Source organism: Anomaloglossus baeobatrachus, chromosome 5 (assembly GCF_048569485.1).
Source record: "Anomaloglossus baeobatrachus isolate aAnoBae1 chromosome 5, aAnoBae1.hap1, whole genome shotgun sequence".
Classification (NCBI taxonomy): Eukaryota; Metazoa; Chordata; class Amphibia; order Anura; family Aromobatidae; genus Anomaloglossus; species Anomaloglossus baeobatrachus.
Genome location: NC_134357.1, coordinates 563,881,321 through 563,907,504, shown reverse-complemented (window position 1 = coordinate 563,907,504; position 26,184 = coordinate 563,881,321). Strand labels below are relative to the sequence as shown.

The following is a 26,184-nucleotide window of genomic DNA, read 5'->3' as shown; positions in this document are numbered from 1 at the left end:
CTCGGTCACTTTCCCTGTCTGTCTCTTTCCCTCTCTTTCCCTGTGTCTGTCTCTTTCCCTGTCAGTCTGTCTCTTTGTCTATTGTAACAAAGGTTACTCACAGCACCTATAAGTTGTGGATATGTTGCTAATACCAGGAGGTGCACACCCGGTCCAAGGGATCCACTTGGAACTTGCAGCAACAACAGAAAAAAGAAAGGACAGCTCCTCCAGTATGATAAGCAAAATTCTTTTCCTTTATTCCATTTGCAACGTTTCAACCTTCCGGTCTTTTTTTTTTGCGCATTCTTTTGAAGTTCTGGCTGCACTGTGGCTCCCAGCTGCATTCGCTTTAATGGAGGCAGGTTTTTTGGCGAATAACTGTAAAGCGCGGGGTTAAAATTTCCCCTCAAAACATAGCCTATGACGCTCTCGGGGTCCAGAAGTGTGAGTGTGCAAAGTTTTGTGGCTGTAGCTGCGAAGGTGCAGATAACAATCCCGGACATACACACACACACACACACACACACACAACACACATGTGGCGCCCTGGACAAGCCAGGACGTCACAGGTACTGCAACAACACACCCCACACCCCGGTTAGGCACATCTAGGTCAAACACAAATCCTTGTTGCCTCACTCCAGGGGCTGATGTCCACACCAGGGGGTGGGCCAGGCGGTTGGCCCCGCCCACCGAGGAGTTCACAGTCCTGGAGGTGGGAAAAGGAAGTCAGATGAGATCAGTTTGGAGAGGCGTTGAAGTGAGGAGTGAAGTGGTAGTAGAGGAGACTGACCGTGTCCGGGTGCGTGGCCCGGGCACATACAACAAGGTTGGCAGACGGTGGTGACCGTCTGCAGGAGAGGCTGATTGAAGTGAACCGTAAGGACCGGGGACGGGCGGTGGCCCGCCGGTACCGGATTGGGGAGCGAAGAGAAGCCAGCACCATTCGGCAGGGCTTACGGACCCCGACCAGGCTAGGAGTCGCCGTAAAACCGGTCAAATCCGTTAGCGAAGGGAACCTCCGAGGTTTCCCAGCAGTCAAGACCCGATTGAAGGCAACTGCTCAAACCGTGAAGGGAAATACAGTCTCCGCCAAGGCTACAGTTCCCAGGGCCAGAGCCTGCGGGCAAAGGGGGCTCCCTCAGCATCCATCCAAGCTGGGGAGCGGGTTACCGGTGGGAAGCCATTTGAACCGTGAACACAACACAGGTGCAGGGAAAGGCAGTCACCACCAACCTACCGGGAGAGCTACCGCAGCCGTCTGTGGGACCCGTCCATCCAGCCGTTTGTTTTACCGGAGACTTTGCATTCATCACTGGCTGAGTGAGTACCACCGTGCCGTGCGGCACAGCGCTGCCCCCGTGACCCTGCACCTCACCAGGCCCCGTAGCCCGCCTGCCATCCCTAAAACCCTCACCGGGGCCCGGGACAACCAACCCCCTACTTACGGAGGGGAGAAAACAACATCCAAGCTGCTCCCCGTCACCGCTCCCGGGATCCCCGTCCAGAGCAGCGGTGGTGTCACCAATTTCACCACAACCGTGGGTGGCGTCACGGACAATATCCCTAAACCAAACCACCCCCTTTCACTCACGGGCGAGGAGCGCCGCTCGAGTCCCCGGGATCCAGCCCACTGCTCGAGCCACCACCGAGCAGCAGCAGCAGTAGCAGCGCCGGACCCGAGCAGTGGGAGAGCGCAGCGTCCCCTCCTCCGCCCGCGACACATAAACTTCCCCTCCTCCGCCCGCGACACACACATTCAGCTTTATATATTAGATATATAACACAAATCATACATTAACTACACAATAAATTCTAGAATACCCGATGCGTTAGAAACAGGCCCTAGATAAGAATGGTGTAATGTGACGTCATCAGAATCTCTCACCTCTCCAGTAAGCCGGAAGAGGATCTCTAGGGTGAGGTGTAATATCCTCTCCGCCATCTTGTCCCTGTCCATGTCCATCCTTCACGGGGCAATCAGGAGAATTCTCTTCTATAGAGCGATTGTTCTCCCCCAGCATCTAATGTGTATGGAGCCTGAGCCCAGTAATGGGGAATCTCCACACACCTCCACCTGCAGAGCCGCACACTAGATATATGGCTGCTCTGTGCTTACAGGACCTGTGATGATGTCACATGGAGGGGAGGAGTCAGGGGTCACATGATCAGCTCCTCAGGGTATGCAGGACTCTGCTGTGCTGGGTGTCATGGTGCTGGATGAGGGGACGGTTATGTGTGGGGTCAGGAGGGGTTTACAGTGTGGATGTAGCAGAGTCGTGTGTGTATGAGGTGTACGCAGCGGAGCCGTGTGTGTACGAGGTGTATGGAGCGGAGCAGTGTGTGTACGACGTGTGCGGGGCAGAGCCGTGTGTGTACGACGTATGCAGAACGGAGCCTTGTGTGTACGGAGCGGAGCAGTGTGTGTACGAGGTGTACGGAGCAGAGCCGTGTGTGTACGAGGTGTACAGAGCAGAGCCGTGTGTGTACGAGGTGTACAGAGCAGAGCCGTGTGTGTACGAGGTGTGCGGAGCGGAGCAGTGTGTGTACGACGTGTTAGGACCTTGACCTCCTGAAGATGAAGGAATGCTCCGCTCTGCCCTGCACACAGTGATGTTATACGGAGCCGTCTGGACGCTCTGCACTCACAGCTTATTGCTCCTCTCTGGTGTTTTCCCGCACTGTAAGGCCTGAGGCCTCGATCAGAGACATCACCCCCTCCCCCCATGTTCTCATTCTCCCCCCCCTCCCCCCATGTTCTTATTCTCCCCCCCTCCCCCCATGTTCTCATTCTCCCCCCCTCCCCCCATGTTCTCATTCTCCTCCCCCATGTTCTCATTCTCCCCCCCCCCTCCCCCCATGTTCTCATTCCCCCCCCCCCTCCCCCCATGTTCTCATTCTCCCCCCCCCCCCTCCCCCCATGTTCTCATTCTCCCCTTTATAGGTTGTATAAATGTGAACACTTATTGGCTTGCAACGTATTAGGTGATGTATAATTGTATAATGCGGGATGTGCGGCCTAAGGATATCTGTTAGGCTGGTTTCAGATGTCCGTTTGTAATCCGGTACCAGTCACACGCATGGTTATGGTCATACGTGTGACATCCGTGTTTGCATACGTGTGACACGTACCGGGTAAAACACGTGTCTCTGTAATGAAAAGATGTTCTATATTTACCTGTATCCAGCAATGCTGTCTCCGGCTCTGCTGCGTCCCGCTCCTGATCCCCGCTCATTATTTTCATTGATTATTCACTGCCTGAGGATCTGGAAGCCGGAGCATCGCGGGGACAGGTGAGTATACAGCAGTTTGTGCAGTGACATCCAGGGACTCATCAGGGTTCCCAATGAACTCTCATGAACCCCTGGAAGTCACCATCGTGACACTCGCTGTAGCGCAGTTGTCGCAGGGGTGTCATCAGGAGGTCATCAGAGTTCATTGGGAAATCCGATGTCCTCCTGTATGTCCCTGCACACACACTGCTGGCAGATTACTCACCTGTCACTAGCGATGCTGTCCTCGGCGGTGCTGTCTCTTTTGCTGTCACCGCGATGCCCCTGCTCCCAGCTGCTCAACGCGGTGAATAATCAATGAAAATAATGAGCGTGGGTCAGGAGCGGGACGCAGCAGAGCCGGAGACAGAATCGCTGGATACAGGCAAATATAGAAAATCTTTTTATTTAAAAACCCGTATTTTCTCCGGTACGTGTCACACTGATGTCAAACGGATCACATCAGTGTGCGGTCCGTGTGACATCTGTGCTGCTGGAGAAAAAACGGGCACGTCTCCGTGTGAAATAGCGGGGCCACACGGTCCGTGTGAAAACACGGCCGTGTGAGAGTACACAATAGGGTAACATGTGTACATGTGGCATCCGTTTTAAAAACGGATGTCACACGTACCTGAAACACGGATGTCTGAAACCAACCTTAGGGTGAACACTTAACCAGGGTTCACTCGTGTTCCCTACTGCCTGATTCTAATTTGTGTGGATCGAGTGCATGCTTGAAAAATGAGATCAGACACACAGTCGGATATTCATCTCTAGATGTGTCCATTGGTTAGTGGGTTGAACAATGTGTTAGTCCATGAGCTGATTGGTGGGCGTCATCGTAGGCAGGTCTATGATGTCATTGAACAGATCCGTGGTGATGCTGATGGGAGGGATGTCATCTGGTGGATCCATGCTGATAGGAGGGTCTATGATGTCATCGGTGGCCATCTTAGTTATCTCTGAAAACCTGGTTCATGTAAGGCAAATCGACACTTCTCACAATCCCCTGTCAAGAGGGTAATCAAGTATTTGATCTAATGGCTCTCCTCAACATATCAATACCCATCATCAAGATGTGCAGGAATATCAGGCATCTTGTTTTCCTTAAGCAAAATGGGTCAAAAATAGAGATTTAACGGACTCTGAAAAGTCAAAACTTGTAAAACATCTCACAGAGGGATGCTGTTGTCTTGAACTTGCAATTTTATTGGTGCGAAACCACAGAACCCTGAAAAGTTTTATTACAAATCGCCAAACAGAGTCGCAAATAAACATGTTTAATAAATTATTATTATTTCTATAGCCCCAACATATTCCTCAGCACTATATAATTAAGCAGGGACATGAACAAACAGCGCTTTCTGTCAGAGTCTGTATGTCAGAGACAAGATCATAGATCTGCACAAGGCTGCAATGGGCTACAAAACCATAAGTAAGATGCTGGGTGAGAAGGAGACAACTGTTGGTGCAATAGTAAGAAAATGGAAGATATACAAAATGAGTGTCAAATTGATATCAATCAGGGGCACCATGCAAAATCTCACCTCGTGGGGTATCCAGGATAATGAGGAAGGTGAGAGATCAGCCTAAAACTACACGGGGGAACTTGTAAATGATCTCAAGGCAGCTAGGTCCACTGTTACCAAAAAAAACATTGGTAACATATTATGCTGTAATGGCTTAAAATCCTGCATGGCCGCAAATTCCCACTGCTCAAGTAGGCCCGTCTGAAGAAGGCCCATGTGCAGCTGGCCCGTCTGGTTTGCTAATGAACACCTGGATGATTCTGAGAGTGATTGGGAGAAGGTGCTATGGTCAGATGAGACAAATTGAGCTCTTTGGCTTTAACTCAACTTGCCAGGTTTACAGGAAGAGAGATGCTGCCTATGATCCAAAAAACAACATCCCCACTATCAAGCATGGAGATGGAAACATTAGGTTTGTGGGGGGGTGTTTCTCTGCTAAGGGCACAGGACTATTTGACCAGCTCAAGGGGACAATGGATGATGCCATTAACAGTAAAATCCTGAGTGACGACCTCCTTCCTTCCGGCAAGACATTAACAATGGGTCGTGGCTAGGTCTTCCAGCATGACAATGACCCAAAACACACAGCCAAGGCAACAAAGGAGTGGCTCAAAAAGAAGCACATTAAGGTCATGGAGTGGCCTAGCCAGTCTCCAGACTTTATTCCCACAGGGAATTTATGAAGGAGCTGAAGCTCCGAGTTGCCAAGCGACAACCTCAAAATCTTAATGATTTAGAGATGATCTGCAAAGAGGAGTGGACAACAATTGCTCCTGACATGTGCGCAAACCTCATCATCAACTACAAAAAAATGTTTGACTGCTGTGGCTGTCAACAAGGGTTTTGCCACCAAGTATTAAGTTTTGTTTGCCACAGGGAACAAATACTTATTTCTCTTTGAAAAATGCAAATTAATTTATACAATGTTTTTCTGGATTTTATTTTGGATATTCTCTCACTGTTAAAATTAACCTACCCTTAAAATTATAGACTGTTCATGTCTTTGTCAGTGGGCAAAGTTACAAAATCGGCAAGAGATCAAATACTTATTTGCCCCACAGTACATACATATATCACACATAGACACACAAACACACAGTGTTGTGAAAAAGTGTTGCCCCTTTCCTGATTTCTTATTCTTTGTCACACTTAAATGTTTCAGAGCACCAACAAATTTAAATATTAGACAAAGATAACACAAGTAAACACAAAATGGAGTTTATAAATGAAGGTCTATACTATAAAGGGAAAAAGAAATCCAAACCTACAGGGCCCTGTGTGAAAAAGTGATTGCTCCCTAAAACTAAACTGATTGGCCCACCCTTAGCAGCAAAACAACTGCAATCATACATTTGCGATAACTGGCAATGAGTCTTTTAACGCTCTTGAGGAATTTTGGCCTCTCATTTTTGCTGAATTAGTGTAATTCAGCCATATTTGAGGGTTTCCCAGTATAAACAGCCTTTTTAAGGTCATGCCACAGCATCTCAATCGGAGTTTCACTAGACCACTCCAAAGTCTTAATTTTGTTTTTCTTAAGCCAGTCAGAGCTGGACTTGCTGGTGTGTTTTGGATCATTGTCCTTCTGCATAACCCAACTGCACTTCAGGAACAGATGGTTGGACATTCTCCTTCAGGATTTTTTCTTAAACAGCAGAATTCATGGTTCCATTTACCACAGCAAGACTTCCAGGTCCTGAAGCAGCCCAGCCATCACACTACCACCACATTTTACTGTTGGTATGATGTTCCCTTTCTGAAATGATGTGTTACTTTTATACCAGATGTAATGGGACATAAACACTTTCCAAAAAGTTTAACTTTTGTCTTGTCAGTACACAGTATTCTCCCAAAGGTCTTGGGAATCATCAAGATGTTTTCTGGCAAAATGGAGACAAGCCTTTTTGTTGTTTGTGCTCAGCAGTGGGTTTTCATCTTGAATCTCTGTCATGCTGGCCATTTTTGCCCAGTCTCTTTCTTATGGTGGAGTCATGAACACTGACCTTAACTGAGGTGAGGCCTGCAGATCTTTGGATTATGTTGTGAAGTCTTCTGTGACGTCTTTGAGTTGACTCTGCACTCTTGGGGTAATTTTGGTCGACCAACCACTCCTCGGAAGGTTCACCACTGTGCATGCGTGCTATGCCATTCCCGGAGCTCTCAGTACAATTGACTTCTGGGCAGGTTCTGGGGCGGTAGTGACATCAGCCACCATCTGCCTGAGTCCTTAAAAAGGTCATAGGATAACTGAAGTGAGCACTAGTATATATAATATTTCATTGGGGTCATAGAGCTAGGGACCCCAATCTAGTGATATACCTTGACGAGGTTTTGGGGCTCAGTTACATTGATCAATGCGATTGCTAAATATCTCATTTTTCCTAATATTCATGGCAGGTATGCATTTCATTATTCACACTTTCAAGTTAGCAAGTGGCATTTTTCATTGTATGCTTCAATATTTTTCGGTATGCTTATAGCATTATACTATTATCTAAGTTTGATGTGCAGCCTTATCCTTATGTATTATGTATTTTTTGGCTTGCACTCATAATATATATTAGTGCTCACTTCAGTTATCCTATTGGGACATCTTATGGGCATACATTCTAAACGATGCCACCATGGTGCATGGGAGGTCTCGTAACTGTGCTCTGTGAGTCTGGGGTGATAGCATGGTAATCCAGGATAGTCCGCTTTACAATGTTGTAATCCCAGTTCTACTGTCAGTCAATGGTACGATAAGCCTCTGCCAAGCTTCCTTTCAGGAGTCCCACTAACAAACACATCCAGCCAGAGTGGGGCACCTCCATCATGGCACACTGCTGCTCAAAGTCCTTGAAGAACCCCTCCACATCTCCAGAAGCCTCATCAAATGGCTTGAAGTCCGCCTGGGTAATCCGTACAGGCTTATGGATCCCTGGGTTTACACTCCAACTCATATTATTCCTTCTGTCGGACTCCATTGCTTCTTGTCTCCTCTGTGGTCGGCCAGCAGCCTCCTTTTTATACTCCTGAGATACACCTGGGCCCAGAACCGCCATTTCTTCTTAGAGCCACACCAACCACTGGCTTTTTGGGGCAGCGATCCCCGTCTCCTTTTTCCTAATGTTCATGGCAGGTATTTATTTCATTATTCACACTTTCAAGTTAGCAAGTGGCATTTTTCATTGTATGCTTCAATATTTTTCGGTATGCTTATGGCATTATACTATTATTTATGTTTGATGTGCAGCCTTATCCTTATGTATTATGTATTTTTTGGCTTGCACTCATAATATATACTAGTGCTCACTTCAGTTATTCTATTTAGTAATATGAAGTTTTTTTCTGAATGTGAACACAGTTCCACCCCTTTCGACCACGTTTTTTCCATATCCTATATAAGCAAGTCCTTGGTTACCTCTCTCCACACACAGCAGTTTTTAATTGCAATGAGATGACACACAGTTAGGGTCATAGAGCTAGGGACCCCAATATAGAGATATACCTTGACGCGGTTTTGGGGCTCAGTTACATTGATCAATGCGATTGCTAAATATCTCTTATCCTAATATTCATGGCATGTATGCATTTCATTATTCACACTTTCAAGTTAGCAAGTGGCATTTTTCATTGTACGCTTCAATATTTTTCGGTATGCTTATGGCATTATACTATTATCTATGTTTGATGTGAGTCCTTAAAAAGGGGCAGGGTGCCAATTTCTAGAGGTCAACAACCATGCTGGACTGAAAGTGTCTGCAGTTTTCGTTTTGCGGACCTTGCATGGGTTACAGGCCAGGTGAGTGCCAATGTGAGTGATGGGCTGGAAATCCCCAGTTCTGTTGACTGAAAAGACCTAAAAAAGCAAAAGCACTTTAAGCAGACCAGATTATTCAGAGATGAATGAAGAATGAATGGTAAGACCACGATATGGGTCCATTTCTGAATAAGAGGTGTAAATCAATGGATAAAAGTGAAGCTGTGAACAGCTCACCAGACTGTTAATTGATGGTGCGGTGCCTGGAAACCTGACCGAAAGTCAGGTGGAACTTGAGAAAAAAGTGAAGGAAAATCCAGCATCCGCATATAAAAATAAAACATGGCTTTATTGAAAAAAATTAAAAACTAAAAAAACCCATGACAATATTTCAAGTAGACTAGATCGACAGTCTACGCATTTCAAACATTTAACCTGTTCTTAATCATGACAACCATGTTGTTATGATTAAGAACAGGTTAACTGTTGGAAACACGTAGATGTAGATGTGGGGGTGAGCCCCTAAAAGTTTACACAACCTCTGTGACGATAGCTCTAATTTTTTTGATCCTATGGATATAAGGATCGATAATGTACTACCCAGATGCTACTTGCCCACTACGACACATGCAAGAGCTGCCATTTTCTATTACGAGGGGCTGCTGATAAGTCTTTGGCTTTACCCAGAAAGAAATGAGATAGGATGATGAAACTTAATGTTTATTCCGCATACTCTCCACTGATGTCAACACACTTCTTACATCGCTATTCCAAGTTCTGTAAGCCTAGCAAAAAGAAGGATTTCGGTTGTGCCTCAAAACGGGCATCCATAGCAGCCATGGCATCAGAAATGGTGTGAAATTTGGTACCCTTGAGGTTGTTTCTTTAGGTTTGGAAACAGATGATAGTCGGAGGGAGATAGATCTGTTGAATAAGATGGGTGGTCAAACAGCTGGAAGCCCAGCTCTGTCAATTTTGCCATGGTCGCTTGTGCAGTGTGAGCGGAGGTGTTGTCTTGCAGGAACAAGATTCCTTTGGATAGCTTGCCGCGCCTTTTGGCCTTCAGAGCTGCCTTCAATTAGTCCAAAAGTTCAATGTAATACTTTACATTGATGGTGGAACCATTTGGAGGGTAGTCCACTAGGAGCACGCCCTCCTTATCCCAGAACACAGACGCCATCACCTTAGTGGCTGATTTGTACACCCTAAAAGTCTTTGGACGAGGAGAACCACTGTGCCTCCATTCTTTTGACTGCTCCTTGTTTTCAGGGTTATACAAATAAATCCAGGTCTCATCCATAGTGATCAGTCAATCCAGGAAATTCTTATCACTCCGGAAACGCTAACAAATGGATCGGGAAGTTTTCACTCGCGTGCTTCTCTGATCTGTTAGCAAACATTTGGGGACCCACTTTGCAGATAGCTTCCTCATGTCGAAATGTTCAGGGATAATGACACAAAAACGCTCACAGGAAATCCCCATGATGTCTGCTATTGCTTTAGCTGAAATTCGTTGATTCTCCAGTATGAGGTTGTGCACAGCATCGACGATCTCCGGAAAAACAACCACTCTTGGCCGTCCAGGACGTTCCTCATCATTGGTGCTGAAGTGGCCCGTTTTAAAATTTGGCAACCCAGTTCTTAACTGTGGAATATGAAGGGCATTGATACCCCAATGTCTGTGACATATCACCATGAATATCCTTTGCAGACGTCCCTTGCAGAAAGAAGAATTTTATCACTTCTCTGCTCTCAGTTGCTGTGAATATCACATTAGACTCTGCCATTTTGTTTTCCCACATGCGTAGAACACTGTTTTCATAAGCAACAATTTTAAAAACATAAATTAGACACATAAGGCTTTCATGTGATGTAACATTCGTTACCATAAAAACAAAAAAAATCACAAACCCAAAGACTTATCAGCAGCCCCTCGTACACTGTGACAAAGGACCTCTGGTCTTGGCTCCTCCAGATGGTGGAGGACATTGATAAAGTTGTGTCTTGTGACATTTCAAACAAGTGGTATCCACCAGTACGATGGTGTTATATACTGGACAAGATACCTGGATAACAAGCTTATATAGGCCTCATCAGGAAAGACCCTCTCTATTCACCTGGATTTGATTATCAGAGATATCAAGACTCTAAAGTGGAAAATGAATTGGGAAAAATTATATATTTCTCCACACCAAGAGAGAATAATCCTGGGGTTTATTCTGGACACCAGAAAAATGTCCCTGTCTCTTTCTTTACAAATACTCAGAGTACTCAAGGCCGCAGTCAAATTATTGAGAGAATCGTGCCTTCGGCAGATGATGAGGGCCTTGGGACTGATGGTAGCAGCCAGCGAAACGATCAAATGGGTCAGATGGGATACGCGTCCTTCGCAGCTGGAGATACTGCAAAAATGGGACAGAGACTTATGTTCTCTGGACGAGCTGACATTTCATTTCAGAGAAATTAGATTATCCCGGAGACTCTGGTTTCACTTCAAGAATGGCAAATCCTTTACTCCCCCTGTATGGTCACAGATAGCAGCTGATTTATCTCTAACAAAATAGAGTGCCAACATGAAGGGCCACAGAGGCATGGCTTCCGAAACAGAAACTACTCCTGTCCAAACTTGGAGATTAGAGTAATTCAGAGAGCTCTTTCTCACTTTATCCATCCATCCACCGATCCAAGGGAAGGCCATGAGGATCATGTCTGATAATTAGATGACCCTATCCTATATAAGCCAGCAGGAAGGCACAAGATCCATACCACTCTCACCGGAGGCATCGATCTTTATCTGGGCAGAGACCAGATTTAAGCAGTTGACAGCTGTGCATATCAAGGGGAACTGGAATATCCTAGCTGACCAGATAAGTAACAATCTACTTCTTCCAGGGAAGTGGTCTTTGGATCAGCACATTTTCTGTCACATTATGGAACTATAGGGAAACCCTCAGAGCAACTTGATGGCTTCCCAAGAAAATGCAAAAAGGTAGATCATTTCTGCTCCTCTACAAAAGAAACAGTGGGCGATGAACGCTCTTCGCCCAAGAGGGCATTTTTCACACCTTTGATTATTACGAGCAGGGTAATGTATTGGAAACTAACTTCCAATCAGCCAGTGACTTAGGACGACCAATGTTGTCCTCACCTGGATCGCAGTCATCTGATGGCTTGGAGGTTGATTTCCCCTTTGTAAAAATTACTGTGCCTTGCGAAAGTTTTCGGCTCCCTTGAACTTTTCAACTTTTTCCCACATTTCGGGCTTCAAACATAAAGATAAAAATTTGAATGTTATGGTGAAGTATCAACAAGTGGGACACAATTGTAAAGTTGAATAAAATGTATTGCTTATTTTAAAACTTTTTTGAAAAATAAATAACTGAAAAGTGGGGTGTGCAATATTATTCGTCCCCTTTACTTTCAGTGCAGCAAACTCACTACAGAAGTTCATTGAGGATCTCTGAATGATCAAATGTTGTCCTAAATGACTGATGATAAATATAATCCACCTGTGTGTTATCTAGTCTCCGAATAAATGCACCTGCTCTGTGATAGTCTCAGTGTTCTGTTTAAAGCACATAGAGCATCATGAAGACCAAGGAACACAACAGGCAGGTTCGTGATACTGTTGTGGATAAGTTTAAAGCCGGATTACAAAAAGATTATGGATCATTGTGATTATATGGGACTATCAGCACTGTAGCTAATATTCCAAAGGTTCGAGCACCAACAAGACCTATGCTAGAATCAGAAAGGATTTCTATGCTTGATGCATGAAACGCCAGGTGCCCTCTCACTCTCCTACCTTGTGGGACAATCTGGACCTTCTAGAGATGGCATCTGGGCCTTGTCTTGGAGCAACTCTATAAAGCTCCTTGTGTGAGGATATACTAGGGCATCTCAGTAAATTAGAATATCATCAAAAAGTTAATTTCAGTAATTCAATATAAAAAAGGAAACGCATATATTAAATAGAGTCATTACACACAGAGGGATCTATTGCTATATATTATATTGAGTCATTACACACAGAGGTATCTATTTCAAGTGTTTATTTCTGTTAATGTTGATGATTATGGCTTACAGCCAATGAAAACCCATTCTTTGTGGGTGGGAAAACATGCAAATCGGCAGTGTATCAAATACTTATTTTCTCCACTGTAAATGTGGTATCGCTGTAATTGTACTGACTGAAAGAATAAAGCTGTCTTATAAATTTTACCAATGTTAACTTACCAGAAATGATACCAGAGTTGAAGGGCTTTTTGTATGACTGTAAATCACACTGACCCGAAGGATAAAGCTGTATTATCAATTATATCGCATAAGGAACAATGTAAAGAATAATTAAAAGGAATTCTTATCTTGCTGTTGATTTTTCATTCTTAATCACAAAGATCGCAGGAAAGTGAGGCTCAAATTATCCTGCACTCTATGCAGAGCACTTAATTCGGGAGTTTTTGTGTAAATAGCTGAAATACGAGATTCAGATGGAACCCCAGACAGAAGATTTCCTATAATGAGGCAGAGGGAGTCACCTTGGACTCAGTCTGTCCTATGATCCTCTGATGTCTGTTTTTTTAAGGATGCATAAATGTGCAGTCAGTCACAGTATTGTGTATTTCTGAAAAGGCAGAAAACTGCTAAACAGAGGCTAAACAGAGTAAAGAGTAACTAAGCCTGCCTTATTATAGTAAATGGATCCATCAGGGGTGTTATCTGAATCACGTAATTTGTAAATTTAGAGGTCAACCCCCAATGTAAGTATTCAGGATACAGTGCAGGATAAATGTGATTTAAGGATGCATGAATGTGCAGTCAGTCACAGTATTGTTTATTTCTGAATAGGCAGAAAACTGCTAAACCGAGTCCAGAGTAACTCTGCCTGCCTCATTATAGTAAATGGATCCATCGGGGCTGTTATCGGAATCACGTCATTTGTAAATTTAGAGGTATGTAAGTATTGAGCATAGAGCACAGGATAAATGGGATCCAAAATGTTATGTAAAAATGTTCCTTCGAAAAGCGTCAAGTCAATCCACAAAAAAAAAACAAAAAACAAGTCCTCACTCAAATCCATCATCTGTCAATGGAAATATAGGGAGTATCCATGTTATTGGTAACACAAAAGGTTTTGGAAAAGTGTAATGGTTCATCTTCCAAAAGAAATGCAGCAAAATCTGCATTTTCAAATCCAAAAGTCTCCTCCCTTCTGAGACCCACAGTGTGTCTAAACCACATTTTAAGGAGGAGAGCGAGCTTAATTTACAGGGTGTGTACCTCCAGAAGGATGATCTGGCACTACCAGGGCAAATTTGCAATATTCAATCAGTAATATCTGCTTGTTTCTGGAAACACCCATGGAGTCTAACTTATCACTACTCCTGTAGATAAATTCTCAGAGGACTGTAATTACCGTATTTTTCGGACTATAAGACGCACCGGACCATAAGACGCACCCTGGTTTTAGAGAAGGAAAATAGGAAAATATAATTTTAAGCAAAAAATGTGGTCATGACACACTGTTATGGGCTGAGGATCTGCTGCTGACACTATTATGGGGGTAATATCCCCAAATTCTCTACTAAGGTACCCCATCTTGGTAATGATCCTCCTGCCTTGTGTATATATATATATATATATATATGTCTCTCATCCTGGTATAGCCCCATCTTGCTATATACTGCCATCCTGGTATGTGCTCCCATCCTACTATATATGCCATCATCCAGCTCATATACGCCATCATCCTGCTCATATACCCCCATCATCCTCCTCATATACCCCCATCATCCTGCTCATATACCCCCATCATCCTGCTCATATACCCCCATCATCCTGCTCATATACCCCCATCATCCTGCTCATATACCCCCATCCTGCGGCACACACAAAAAATAAATAAACGTTTACACTCCCCTTTCCTCGTTCCACGCAGCGTCGCTCCTCCTCCTGTCTGTGCCAGCAGCGCTGTGTTGAGCCGGCCACGTTCCCTGCATCATCGCGATGTCCTCCAGTCTGCCAGCGCAGCTGTGAGGACACCCGTGCGCACAGCGATGACGTCATCGCTGTGAGCACCGCTAGTCTCCAGTCCACACAGCGCGGCCGGCAGACTGGAGGACATCGCGATGCTGCAGGGGAACGGTGAGTACATTGATTCACTGCACCCCGCGCTGATGATGATGCACGGGGGGCAGTGAATACAGCCGCACATGATCACTCCAGGCTGTAGTTGCCAGGGGTGATCACGGCCAGCTGTTAATTATGCGCACGTCCCCGCCCATCACCCCGCACACACGTCAGTGCCAGCTTCAGCGCTGAGAGATGGGCGGGAGGATGAGCGTGCATATGTAATGAGCGGGCCCACGAGGTCACGGCAGGCGCTGCTGCAGCCTGCTCATGCCCCCGATGACCCGCTCCACCGCAGCACCCTCATTCCCCGCAGCCATGCCCCACGTTCAAACCATTAGACACACCCTCCACTTTCCCCCAACATTTGGGGGAAAAAAAGGTGCGTCTTATGGTCCGAAAAATACGGTAACTAAATGAGGTCACAAGAACATTGATTCTGCTCTTTTGCACTTAGGGGCTCTGTATATGGAGTCTGCAAACTATTCTAGGAAAATTTGAGCTCCAATAGTCAAATAGTGCATCTACCCTCCTGAGTCCTGCCGTGTGGCTAAGCAGTCCTGTACAGCCACATGTAGGGTATTGCCAGATTCAGCAGAAATTGAGTGACAAATTTTGGCGCCATTTTTACCCATTTCCTAGTAAAAAAATGGGCTAAAATAAGATTTTTGTGGTAATAATGTATAATGTTCTGTGGTACACCTGTGGTGTCAATATGATTACTGCTCCCTTAGAAAAATTCATTGTAATTGTAGTTTGTAAAATGGGGTCAGTTATAGAAGTGTTCTGCTGTTCTGTCACCTCAGGTGAGCTAGAATGTGACATAACACCTACAAAACATAACAGAAAAATCTGCACTGTAATATTGCGTTCCTTCCCTTCTGCACTTTGTACAACGCCTCAAAAGTAGGTTTCGATGAGGGGTATTGCTGTACACAGGTGAAACTGAGTAACAAATTTTACTGTTTCATCCTATTAAATCTTTAAGTAAAAACCTGAGGCCAAAGCAATATATTAGTGGAAAACCTGATCTATTTTTCATTTAATTATCCGATCCCAATGTTATACATATCTGTGAATCGACTGAGGGTTAAAAATGCTCCCTACACCCCTAGAAAAATTCCTTGAGAAGTATAGTTTCCAAAATGGAGTCACTTATGGGGATTTCAGCTGTTTTGGCATGTCAGGGGCTCTTCAAATGTGACATGGTGTCCTTTTATAATTCAGGGACCGAGGAGGATCAAAAAATGCGGAATCCCAAATAGTAGAGTGGCTGGAACCTTAATGGATTGCAGACCTAATTCTGACACACAACTAGAAGTAGCCGTGAGACGAGCCTACGATGACCTAGTCGTCTCGACACAGCCGGAGAACTAAATATTCTCACAGATAGAGATATAAGAAAGCTAATCTGCCTCGGAGCAGTCCCCAAAGATAGATAGATAGCCCCCCACATGTAAAGGCTACGGTGATATAGAAAAACACAATACAAAGCTAGAAACGACAGATTCAGCAAAGGTGAGGCCCAAACTATCTTTATAGGAAAGGATAGGAAGGAGCACTGTCTGCAACCGTAAAAACCCTAATATATACCAGCACTTCAGATATGGAAAAATCCTGAGGTCACACAACCTCTTCCCCACTGTATCAGCACTCTGATGTTACTGGAATCCAAAAACACGGCTATAGATGAGGGACAATTAAAACCAAGCATGACAAACACAATACCTTGCAGAATCATGGAGCTAAGTATACAGACACTTCCAGCAGGGAATAATCCCATTCCACTAAGAACTCCACACAGACAAAATAGGAATCAAGCATTAGTATCACAGCAGAAAAAAACAACAAGAAAGTGGAAAACAAACAACAGAGGTACAAAGACCACTTATCTGAGAGGAGTTCTGGTAGTAAGCAGAGCTGGTTACAGAATGTCCTTAACACACAGGAGACCATTGAGCACCAGCAAGTAACAAGAGAAAACTACTCAGTTATATAGTCCCAATCTGACCCTGACTGCCAGTCCTCTACAAGTGTGTGGCTTTCATTCCACAAATCAACTGCACCGACAGCACTGACCATAAGAGGGAGCCCCAAACTGGAAAACGTATTCACAACGGTGTCCATAATCTAGTCCTGCCAAAATGGCACTCCAAAATTAAAGTAGGGCTCCTTCCAGTCTGAACCATCCAGTCACCCCAAACTGCAGTTTTCCACCACATATGGAGTATCGCTGTACTCAGGAGAATATGCACGGTCCATTTTCTCATTACGCTTGTGAAAATGAAAAATTTGGGGCTAAAGCAACATTTATGGGAAAAATGTGATTCTGTTTTCCACAGCTCAACGTTATAAAATTCTGTGAAGCACCTATGGGTGTAACATGCTCACCTTACCTCAAGATAAGTTCCTTCAGGGGTATAGTTTCCAAAATGAGGTCACTTGTGGGGGGTTCCATAGTTTAAAGGACATTAGGAGCTCTGCAAATGATCTGGCCTGTCTACACTAGTGTCAGCTGCCACAGATCTGAGGAATGCCTTGGAGTGGTACCTGACAGTTACCTGCAGCACTAACCTAATCTCACAACTAAATGCTCTAGAGAAGATTAGGTAGCTGTTCAGTTACGCCCCTCCAGGGTAAGTCATGGTTCAGTGGATTCACATTTCCTTCCCAGCCAGATTGGCTGTTGCCATTCCACCAGTAACAACATAAAAATTAAAAGTTTGAAAAAATGTGTCTAATTTTTTATATTTTCAGAACTATACTTTAAATCATAACAACTTAAAGTCACCAATAATATTTAGTAGAATGTGTCCAAAAAACAATTTCAGAATCACGATATGTTAAAGTGTTCTATTGTTATTACAACATAAAGTGACACTGGTCAGAGTTGAAAAATGTGGCCTGTTCAGAAAGGTGAAAACAGGCTTTGATGTGAAGGGATTAAAAAAAATAAATAAAAATATAAAAAAAATTCTATTTTGCAAGTTTTTTGGATCTTACTTTTTTTTAATGGGGGAAAAACATTACTTAAATTCAGAACATGTATATGGCTTCAGCACTTTATGTATAATCTGTCTTAATTTCTGATAAACAGAATTTAATTTTCAAATAAAACATTTTCCATATTCTGGGTATGAAAATGGCTTCTTAGCTATGTGATCTCTTTAATGTTCAACAAGAGATGTTTTGAAAGAGAAGCATTTCCCACAATCTCAACATTGATATGGTTTCTTCCCTATGTGACTTTTTAGATGTTTAATCAAATCTGATTTACGCGCAAAACTTTTCCCACAGTCTGAACATGAATATGGCTTCACCCCTGTGTGAGTTCCCTGATGTCTATGAAGACTTGATATATGAGTAAAATGTTTCCCACAGTTTGAACATGAATATGGCTTCTCCCCTGTGTGAGTTCTCTGATGTAAATGAAGACTTGATGTCTGGTTGAAATATTTCCCACACACTGAACATGAATATGGCTTTGCCCCTGTGTGAGTTCTCTGATGTCTATGAAGACTTGATATATGTCGAAAATCTTTCCCACACTCTGAACATGAAAATGGTTTTTCCCCTGTGTGAGTTCTGTGATGTGTAAGAAAATTGGATTTGTTACTAAAATCTTTGCCACACTCTGAACATGAAAATGGCTTCTCCCCTGTGTGAGTTCTCTCATGTTTAGCAAGAGTTGATTTATCTCCAAAACATTTCCCACATTCTGAACATGAAAATGGCTTCTCCCCTGTGTGAGCTCTCTGATGTGTAACAAGATTTGATTTATTTGTAAAAAATTTCCCACATTCTGAACATAAAAATGGTTTCTCACCTGTGTGACCTCTCTGATGTCTAACAAGATCAGATTTCTGGTTATAGCACTTTCCACAGTCTAAACATGCAAATGGCTTTTCTACTGCATGAGTTCTCTGATGTCTAACAAGTTTTGATTTTTTTGCAAAACATCTTCCACATTCTGGACATGGGAACGGCATCTCCACTGGGTAAGTTGTCTTATGTAAAACGAAGTTTGATTGACAATTAAAAGGTTTCCAAAACTCTGAAAAGGTTTTCTCTCCTTTGGTAGTTCTAACATCCCTTCTGTGACTTTTATTTTTCTTAACAGTCTCTGATGAATCAGAAGATAGGACCGGTTTAATAGGATCAGATGATAGATCTTTGCTGTGAAGCACTGTTGATACAGCTGGGATAATGCAATGTTCTTCATACGTGTCTTGTGGCACATCAAGATCATATGATTGTAAGTCTGAAGATGCCAGAAGTCCCTCTGAGCTAATAAAGTCACCTGCCAAGAATAACACTTTTATTACTGTTTCAATAATATATTCTTGGAAATACTTTATTTCTAACTATATCAAATGTCCATTAAAATTGGAAGTCATGTTGCAAAATTTGATTTTTCACCAAAATGGTAACAAAACAGTTAACATTCTAACCGAAGACCAAAGAGCTAGGACCACTAGGTAATAACATCAGCCCAGAAGGATCAGCTCTAGCAGTTTTCCAATTCAGTGTTGAATTCAGCATCTTCCTAGGTTCATGTATCAGAGTGTCAGTCACTACTATTTTGTAGTAAGAACCTCAGTGGAGAATCAGTCTGTCACAGTAGGTATGGGGACGTACCAAGCAAAAGGGAAGGGAAAGAAAACCCTAAGCCTAGGGAAGGGGGAGATGATGACCCCTGACCAAGCCTATCGATGGTGCCTGCCTTCCCTCACCAGATCGGTTCCGCACCTATGCTCTGAGCAGGATACCTGACCCTAGAACTGGGCCCTACTTAGGGAACGTGTGGGATGAGCGCTTTGTCAACCCCACTAAGAACTAAAGAAGACACAGAAAGCACACACGGGGAAAAGCACATGATCAACTTATCTACAGATGACTCAGGGAGAAGTACAGCAAAGAACAATGATGTTTCTTCATAGAATGGTAGAGTTGTAAGGGACCTCAAGGGCCTTCGGATCCAACCCCCTGTATGTACATGTTTTCCTAAATCATCCCAACTACAGTGCTGGCCAAAAGTATTGTCACCCCTGCAATTCTGTCAGAGAATACTCAGTTTCTTCTTAAAAATGATTGCAATCACAAATTCTTTGGTATTATCTTTTTTTTTTTTTGCTTGCAATGAAAAAACACAAAAGAGAATGAAACAAAAATCAAATCATTCATCGTTTCACGCAAAACCTCAAAAATGGGCCAGACAAAAGTATTGTCACCCTTAGCCTAATACTTGGTTGCATAACCTGTAGCTAAAATAACTGCGAACAAACGCTTTCGGTAGCCATCAATGAGTTTCTTACAATGCTCTGCTGAAATTCTAGACCATTTTTCTTTGGCAAACTGCTCAAGGTCCCTGAGATTTGAAGGGTGCCTTCTCCAAACTGCCATTTTGAGATCTCTCCACAGGTGTTCTATGGGATTCAGGTCTGGACTCATTGCTGGCCACTTTAATAGTCTCCAGTGCTTTCTCTCAAACCATTTTCTAGTGCTTTTTGAAGTGTGTTTTGGGTCATTGTCCTGCTGGAAGAGCCATGACCTCTGAGGAAGACCCAGCTTTCTCACACTGGGCCCTACATTATGCTGCAAAATTTGTTGGTAGTATTCAGACTTCATAATGCCATGCACATGGTCGAGCAGTCCAGTGCCAGAGGCAGCAAACCACCCCAAAACATCAGGGAACCTCCGCCATGTTTGACTGTAGGGACCGTGTTCTTTTCTTTGAATGCCTCTTTTTTTTCCCTGTAAACTCTATGTTGATGGCTTTTCCCAAAAAGTTCTACTTTTGTCTCATCTGACCAGAGAACAGTCTTCCAAAACGTTTTAGGCTTTCTCAGGTAAGTTTTGGCAAACTCCAGCCTGGGTTTATGTCTGGGGGTAAGAAGTGGGGTCTTCCTGGGTATCCTACCATACAGTCCCTTTTCATTCAGACGCCGACGGATAGTATGGGTTGACACTGTTGTACCCTCGGACTGCAGGGCAGCTTGAACTTGTTTGGATGTTAGTCGAGGTTCTTTATCCACCATCCGCACAATCTTGCGTTGAAATCTCTTGTCAATGTTTCTTTTCCTTCCACATCTAAGGAGGTTAGCCACAGTGGCATGGGCTTTAAACTTCTTGATGACACTGCGCACCGTAGACACAGGAACTTTCAGGTCTTTGGAGATGGGCTTGTAGCCTTGAGATTGCTCATGCTTCCTCACAATTTGGATTCTCAAGTCCTCAGACAGTTCTTTAGTATTCTTTCTTTTCTCCATGCTCAATGTGGTACACACAAGGACACAGGACAGAGGTTGAGTCAACTTTAATCCATGTTAACTGGCTGCAAGTGTGATTTAGTTATTGCCAACACCTGTTAGGTGCCACAGGTAAGTTAAAGGTGCTGTTAATTACACAAATTAGAAAAGCATCACATGATTTTTCAAACAGTGCCAATACTTTTGTCCATCCTTTTTTATGTTTGGTGTGGAATTATATCCAATTTGGCTTTATGACAATTATTTTTTTTTTTCATTGAAGACAAATTAAATGAAGAGAATACCAAATAATTTGTGATTGCAATCATTTTCAAGAAGAAACTGAGTATTATCTTACAGAATTGCAGGGGTGCCAATACTTTTGGCCAGCACTGTATATGTTTATCCAGTTTCCGCTTGAAGATTGAAGGGTCTTCAAATTAGATACATGGCCTGAGCTTGACCTTTACGCCTTGGAGTTGCTGGCTTGCCCTGCGGCAGGTGTACTGTCGGATCGCGTGTTTAGCATGCCAAGGCGTGTGATCACAGACAGGCGCATACGCCTGTCCACAGTCAACGTGGGCAAGTTGACATTCACTAAGATGACCAAGGCGTGGATCACACAGGACTTGTCCATACCTTTGGCTGACTAAAGAAGTATACCTGGTTCAAGATTTTTTTTTTTTTTTTTAAACACCAAATTTTATTCCAAATTTTCATGTGCATTACATCTTATGAAACTATATAGCAAGTATGAATTCACTATTTCCATTAACAGGTTATTGTCAATTAACTATTCCTCCTGTTTCCCTTGTTTCCCCCCCTTAACTATGTTTTGTCTTTCTTCTATTCTAAAATAACCCCCCCAACAACTTAGCACACTTTTCCTCCTGTCTAGCCCACACGAAGAACACCCAACAACGCCAGATTTTGTCATTTTAGCATCACCACATGTCTCTAGATGAATCATTTGCCTTCTTATCACTCCTTCACATTATGGCAGTTTTAATTTCCCCAATGTTCCCTTAATGTCTTCTAGTAGATACCACTGTACGTGAAGGGGGTAACTATTGTTTGTAATTCTGTAGCTTCACATTGTTTTTCCATGAATTTTCTCCATTTTTTAAAGAATGCGTCGGTCAAACCGTCTCTGTTTTTTTCTGCTGTCCTCTGTTCAATTCTAAGTAGCATTTTAATCTGCCTCATTACCTCGTCTTCTGACAGAACGTTCCCTTCGAGCCATTTGCCCAGTAAAGCCCTTTTTCCAATAATGGCTATACTATGGAACAGCTTTGGTATTCTATGTCTTTTTTCATTCACTCTTGCCATTTGTTCAACATGGTCATCATGAAAAATCCATATCAATGGGTCCATCGCCACCTCTACCCCCCATATATTAGTTATTAGCACCTGCATTTTTTTCCAGAATTTTTGACTCTCTGGGCATTGCCAAATCCCATGTAACAGATCTGTGTTTAACGTCTTACATTTGGGACAATGTACTATTTTATTAACCTTCTGTTTGTTTGGTATGTTGAAGCCATAGATCGCCCTGTGTATCAGTCTAAACTGTGTGTCCCTCCAGCCCTCATTAACCACCTCTTTTCTCATTCTCATCCATCCTCTTAGTATCTTGTCCCCTGCTGTCTCATTTCCCAATTGTCTCGCCCAGTTTCCCAGGGTCTTATCCCTGTTTAAGGGAACTAACACCTCTCGCAAAGCTTTGTATAGTGAAGTTATGTTAATCTCCCGCTGCTCCTGCATAATAAAGTTGGTCCATATCATTCATCCCTTGTTCCTTCCCGACAGCTCTCAGTAGCTGCATTATACCTTTCTCTATCTGTTTATATTGTATAACTTGGAATGGAGATAGCCCATATTTTGTCACAATTTCTTGATAGGACAACCATATTTTCCATCTCATGAAGCAGATCTTTCACCCCTTTTATACCTTTTCTCCTCCATTCTATAAATAATTTGTTTTCCCTGCCCGCTGGGAATTCCGGGAAACTCCATATGTTTAAGTATTTAGAAATTCTCCAGGGTAAGTTGAATTTTTTTCTCACCGCCTTCCACGCCATCACTGTATCTCTGCATATTAGTGAGTTTTTAATGTGCCGTGGTATGTTAGCAAGTGACGTATGCAATATTGCCCCCAAATCCCAGGGTTTACAGAACTCGCCTTCCAATCTTATGTCCGAGTAACCGTTTGTCTTCCTTAACCAATCTATTACATGTCTCATGAGGCACGCCAGATTGTACCCTCTAATGTTTGGCATTTTAATACCCCCCTTCTCCAGCGTCTGCATTAATTTCTCAGCCTTTATTCTCGGACTTTTTCCCCTCCACAAGAAGGTCGAAAACGCCTTGTTCAGCCTGTTTACGTCTGTGTGTTTTAATAATATAGGGATGGTCTGCATTGGAAATAGAAGTTTTGAGAAACTCATCATTTTTAGAAGATGGTTCCTACCCAGTAGGGACAATGGAAGCCCCTCCCACAACTTCAATTCCCGTTCTATTTTCGTTATCAGTGGTTTAAAATTTAGCTCATATATCGCTGCAGGTTGGCGTCCCACTTGGATTCCCAGATATTTAACGTGGGTTCTCGCTATTGGTATCCCATGAACATTGTCTCCTATTCCCTGAGCTGCCAACACCGCTGTGCTCTGTTGGTGTAGAAACAATATTTCACATTTTGCCTTATTTAATTTGAAACCTGCCAAGTTTCCGATTTCCTCTATCCGTTGCAGTGTCATTGGGAGTTCCTTCTGGGGTTTATTCATAAACAATATAATGTCGTTCGCAAACAGGGCTGACCGTAGCACCTCCCCTCCAATGTTGATACCTTCAAAGCAATTTCCCTCATTCAGCATTCTTGATAGGGGCTCGATCGCCAGGTTGAACAGGAGGGGGGACAATGGGCACCACTGTCTAGTCCCTTTAGTCAATGAGAAAGGTCTCGACAGAAATCCTGGTGTCGCCACCCTGGCTTTAGGATTCGCATATAATACTCTAATGAATGTTCTAAATGCTCCCTGAATGCCTACCTCATCCATTACTGTTTCCAGCCATGACCACTTTACATTATCAAATGCTTTTTCGGCATCTAATGTGATCGTGGCTGGAAATGCCCCCTTCTGTGGTTGTCCGTGCCTATTGGCATCCATTACTAGCATGGTTTTTCTTATATTGGTCACCGCCGATCTCCCCTTTACAAACCCTGATTAGGCCTGAGAGATTACTCTCGGCAATATCTCCGCCAGTCTGTTGGCCATCAATTTGGCCAGTAGTTTTAGGTCCTGGTTGATCAAGAAGATCGGTCTATAATTTGTTGGATTATCTAGGTTTTTCTCTCCCTTAGGTATGAGTTTTATATATGCCGTGTTGAGGTGACTCGATATTTGAGTGCCTCCCAATATGTTGCTAAACATACGTGTCAATACCGGTGAGATCTGCTCCTTCATCACTTTATTGAATTCCCCATTGAACCCATCGGGTCCCGGAGCTTTATGTACGTTTAACTCTCCTATCACCTTTTGGACTTCTTCTATTGTGACTTCTGCATTCAGACTAGTCAGCTCCTCTGTGCTGAGACGTGTGAGGTTTATCTGTTTCAGCCATTCTGCCCCTCCTTCACCACCTTCATTCCCCTTACCATACAGTTCCTCATAGTAATCCCCCAAGATCTGGTTAATTTCCTGTGGTTTTGTGGATTTGTTCCCCTCCTGTCCAGTCATACTGGTTATTGAAGTCATTGGTCGCCTTCCCTTAGCCAAATTGGCCAGTAATTTCCCTGCTTTATTGCCGTACCTGTGCAGGTCAACCTCCATTTGTGACTGTACTAGCTCTTCCCTTTTTCTTGCCCAAAGCTCGAACCTTTGTTTCGCCCCCTTCCATTCCTCTTTTGCTTTTTGGGACATGATTTCCAAATATTTCATATATTTTTGTGCATGTGTATGTCTCTTGATTGTAGCAGTATACCCCATTAGCCTCCCTCTCAGCACTGCTTTTGCTGCTTCCCAAAATATCATTACATCCGTCTCATGTTCACTATTAGTGTTGCTATACTCTTCCCACCAGCCCTTCAGTATTTTAACAAAGTCCGTATCCCTAAGTAAAAAGGACGGGAACCTCCACAAATAGTCCGATCCCCTCTGAACTGTGTCATTTATTTCTAAGGTCACCGGGCTGTGGTCCGATATCACCATGTTCTCAATATCTACATCTTTGACCCTACTCCAAAATGATTGGTCAACCAGAATATAATCAATTCTTGACCATGCGTCATGCGGATGTGAGTAGTGAGTGAATTCACGGTCATATGGGTGCTGTAGCCTCCAACTGTCTTTCAGATTTGTGTCTTCCAGCAGCCTAGCCATCAAGCCTTTTGTCGTTTTTGTCTGCCCACCTTGACCCCTGTTATGTCTCCTATCTTCTTCCCCTGAGACCACCGCATTGAAATCTCCTCCCACTATTTTGTTCCGTTCTGTGTCCATTCCCACTTTACTTGTGATGAGTTTGAAAAACGAATTCTGTTCATTGTTGGGGGCATATATGTTGTGTATGCTAAACTCTCCCTGCGGGCTGTTTAATTTTATATGGACATATCTACCTTCCTCATCGCTATCTTGGGAAGTTATTGTATGGTTGAAATGTTTGTTTAATAGAATCATGACCCCTGCTTTCCTTCCCGGGAAGCCCGACCCAACTACTTTTCCTACCCATAATTTCTGCATTCGGAAAAAATCTTCCCGTAGTAAATGCATTTCCTGCAGCAGTGCGATATCTACCTTCAATCTTTTAAGATGTCTCAGAACCATCATGCGCTTGTGAGGTGATTTCAGTCCTTTCACGTTCCATGTCACTATTTTAACCATAGTCCCCATTGCCCATGTTTTTGCGTCGCTATGCGTCCCCCCGTGTGCGTGGCTTTGTGTTTCCTCTAACTTCGCTGTGCGCTTACAACTATGTATTGCCTGAGCACAACCTTGTGTCCCAATCTTGGCATTAACTATAAACCTGTTGGTTACCCCCCCCCCCAACTGCTCTCAATTGTCTTTCGGTATGTTTATATAGTGTTGCTTTCCCTGAACCCAACTATTCAACCTAGATCTATTATCAACTAACAACCCCTCAACTGTCCCCCCCTTTACAATCAAATGTCTCATCACTTCCATTTTTTCTGTGATGCGCCTGGCTCCGCAATCCCCTCTCAGCCAACTGGTTAACATTTACATATAGCCTGTCCCCCATTGTTCTGTTATCTAACACACCAGAGCAA

At 43.5% G+C, this 26,184-nt stretch overlaps 1 protein-coding gene across 1 annotated transcript in view; it reads right to left on the bottom strand.

The window, feature by feature from the left end:
- LOC142313024 (uncharacterized) overlaps positions 1-26,184 on the bottom strand; it is a 327,494-nt gene that overhangs the window by 10,604 nt on the left and 290,706 nt on the right. Inside the window, 3 exon segments of the mRNA XM_075352011.1 lie at positions 8,562-8,625; positions 17,686-17,741; positions 17,835-18,955. Of these exon segments, the coding sequence (XP_075208126.1) occupies positions 8,562-8,625; positions 17,686-17,741; positions 17,835-18,955 (1,241 nt within the window).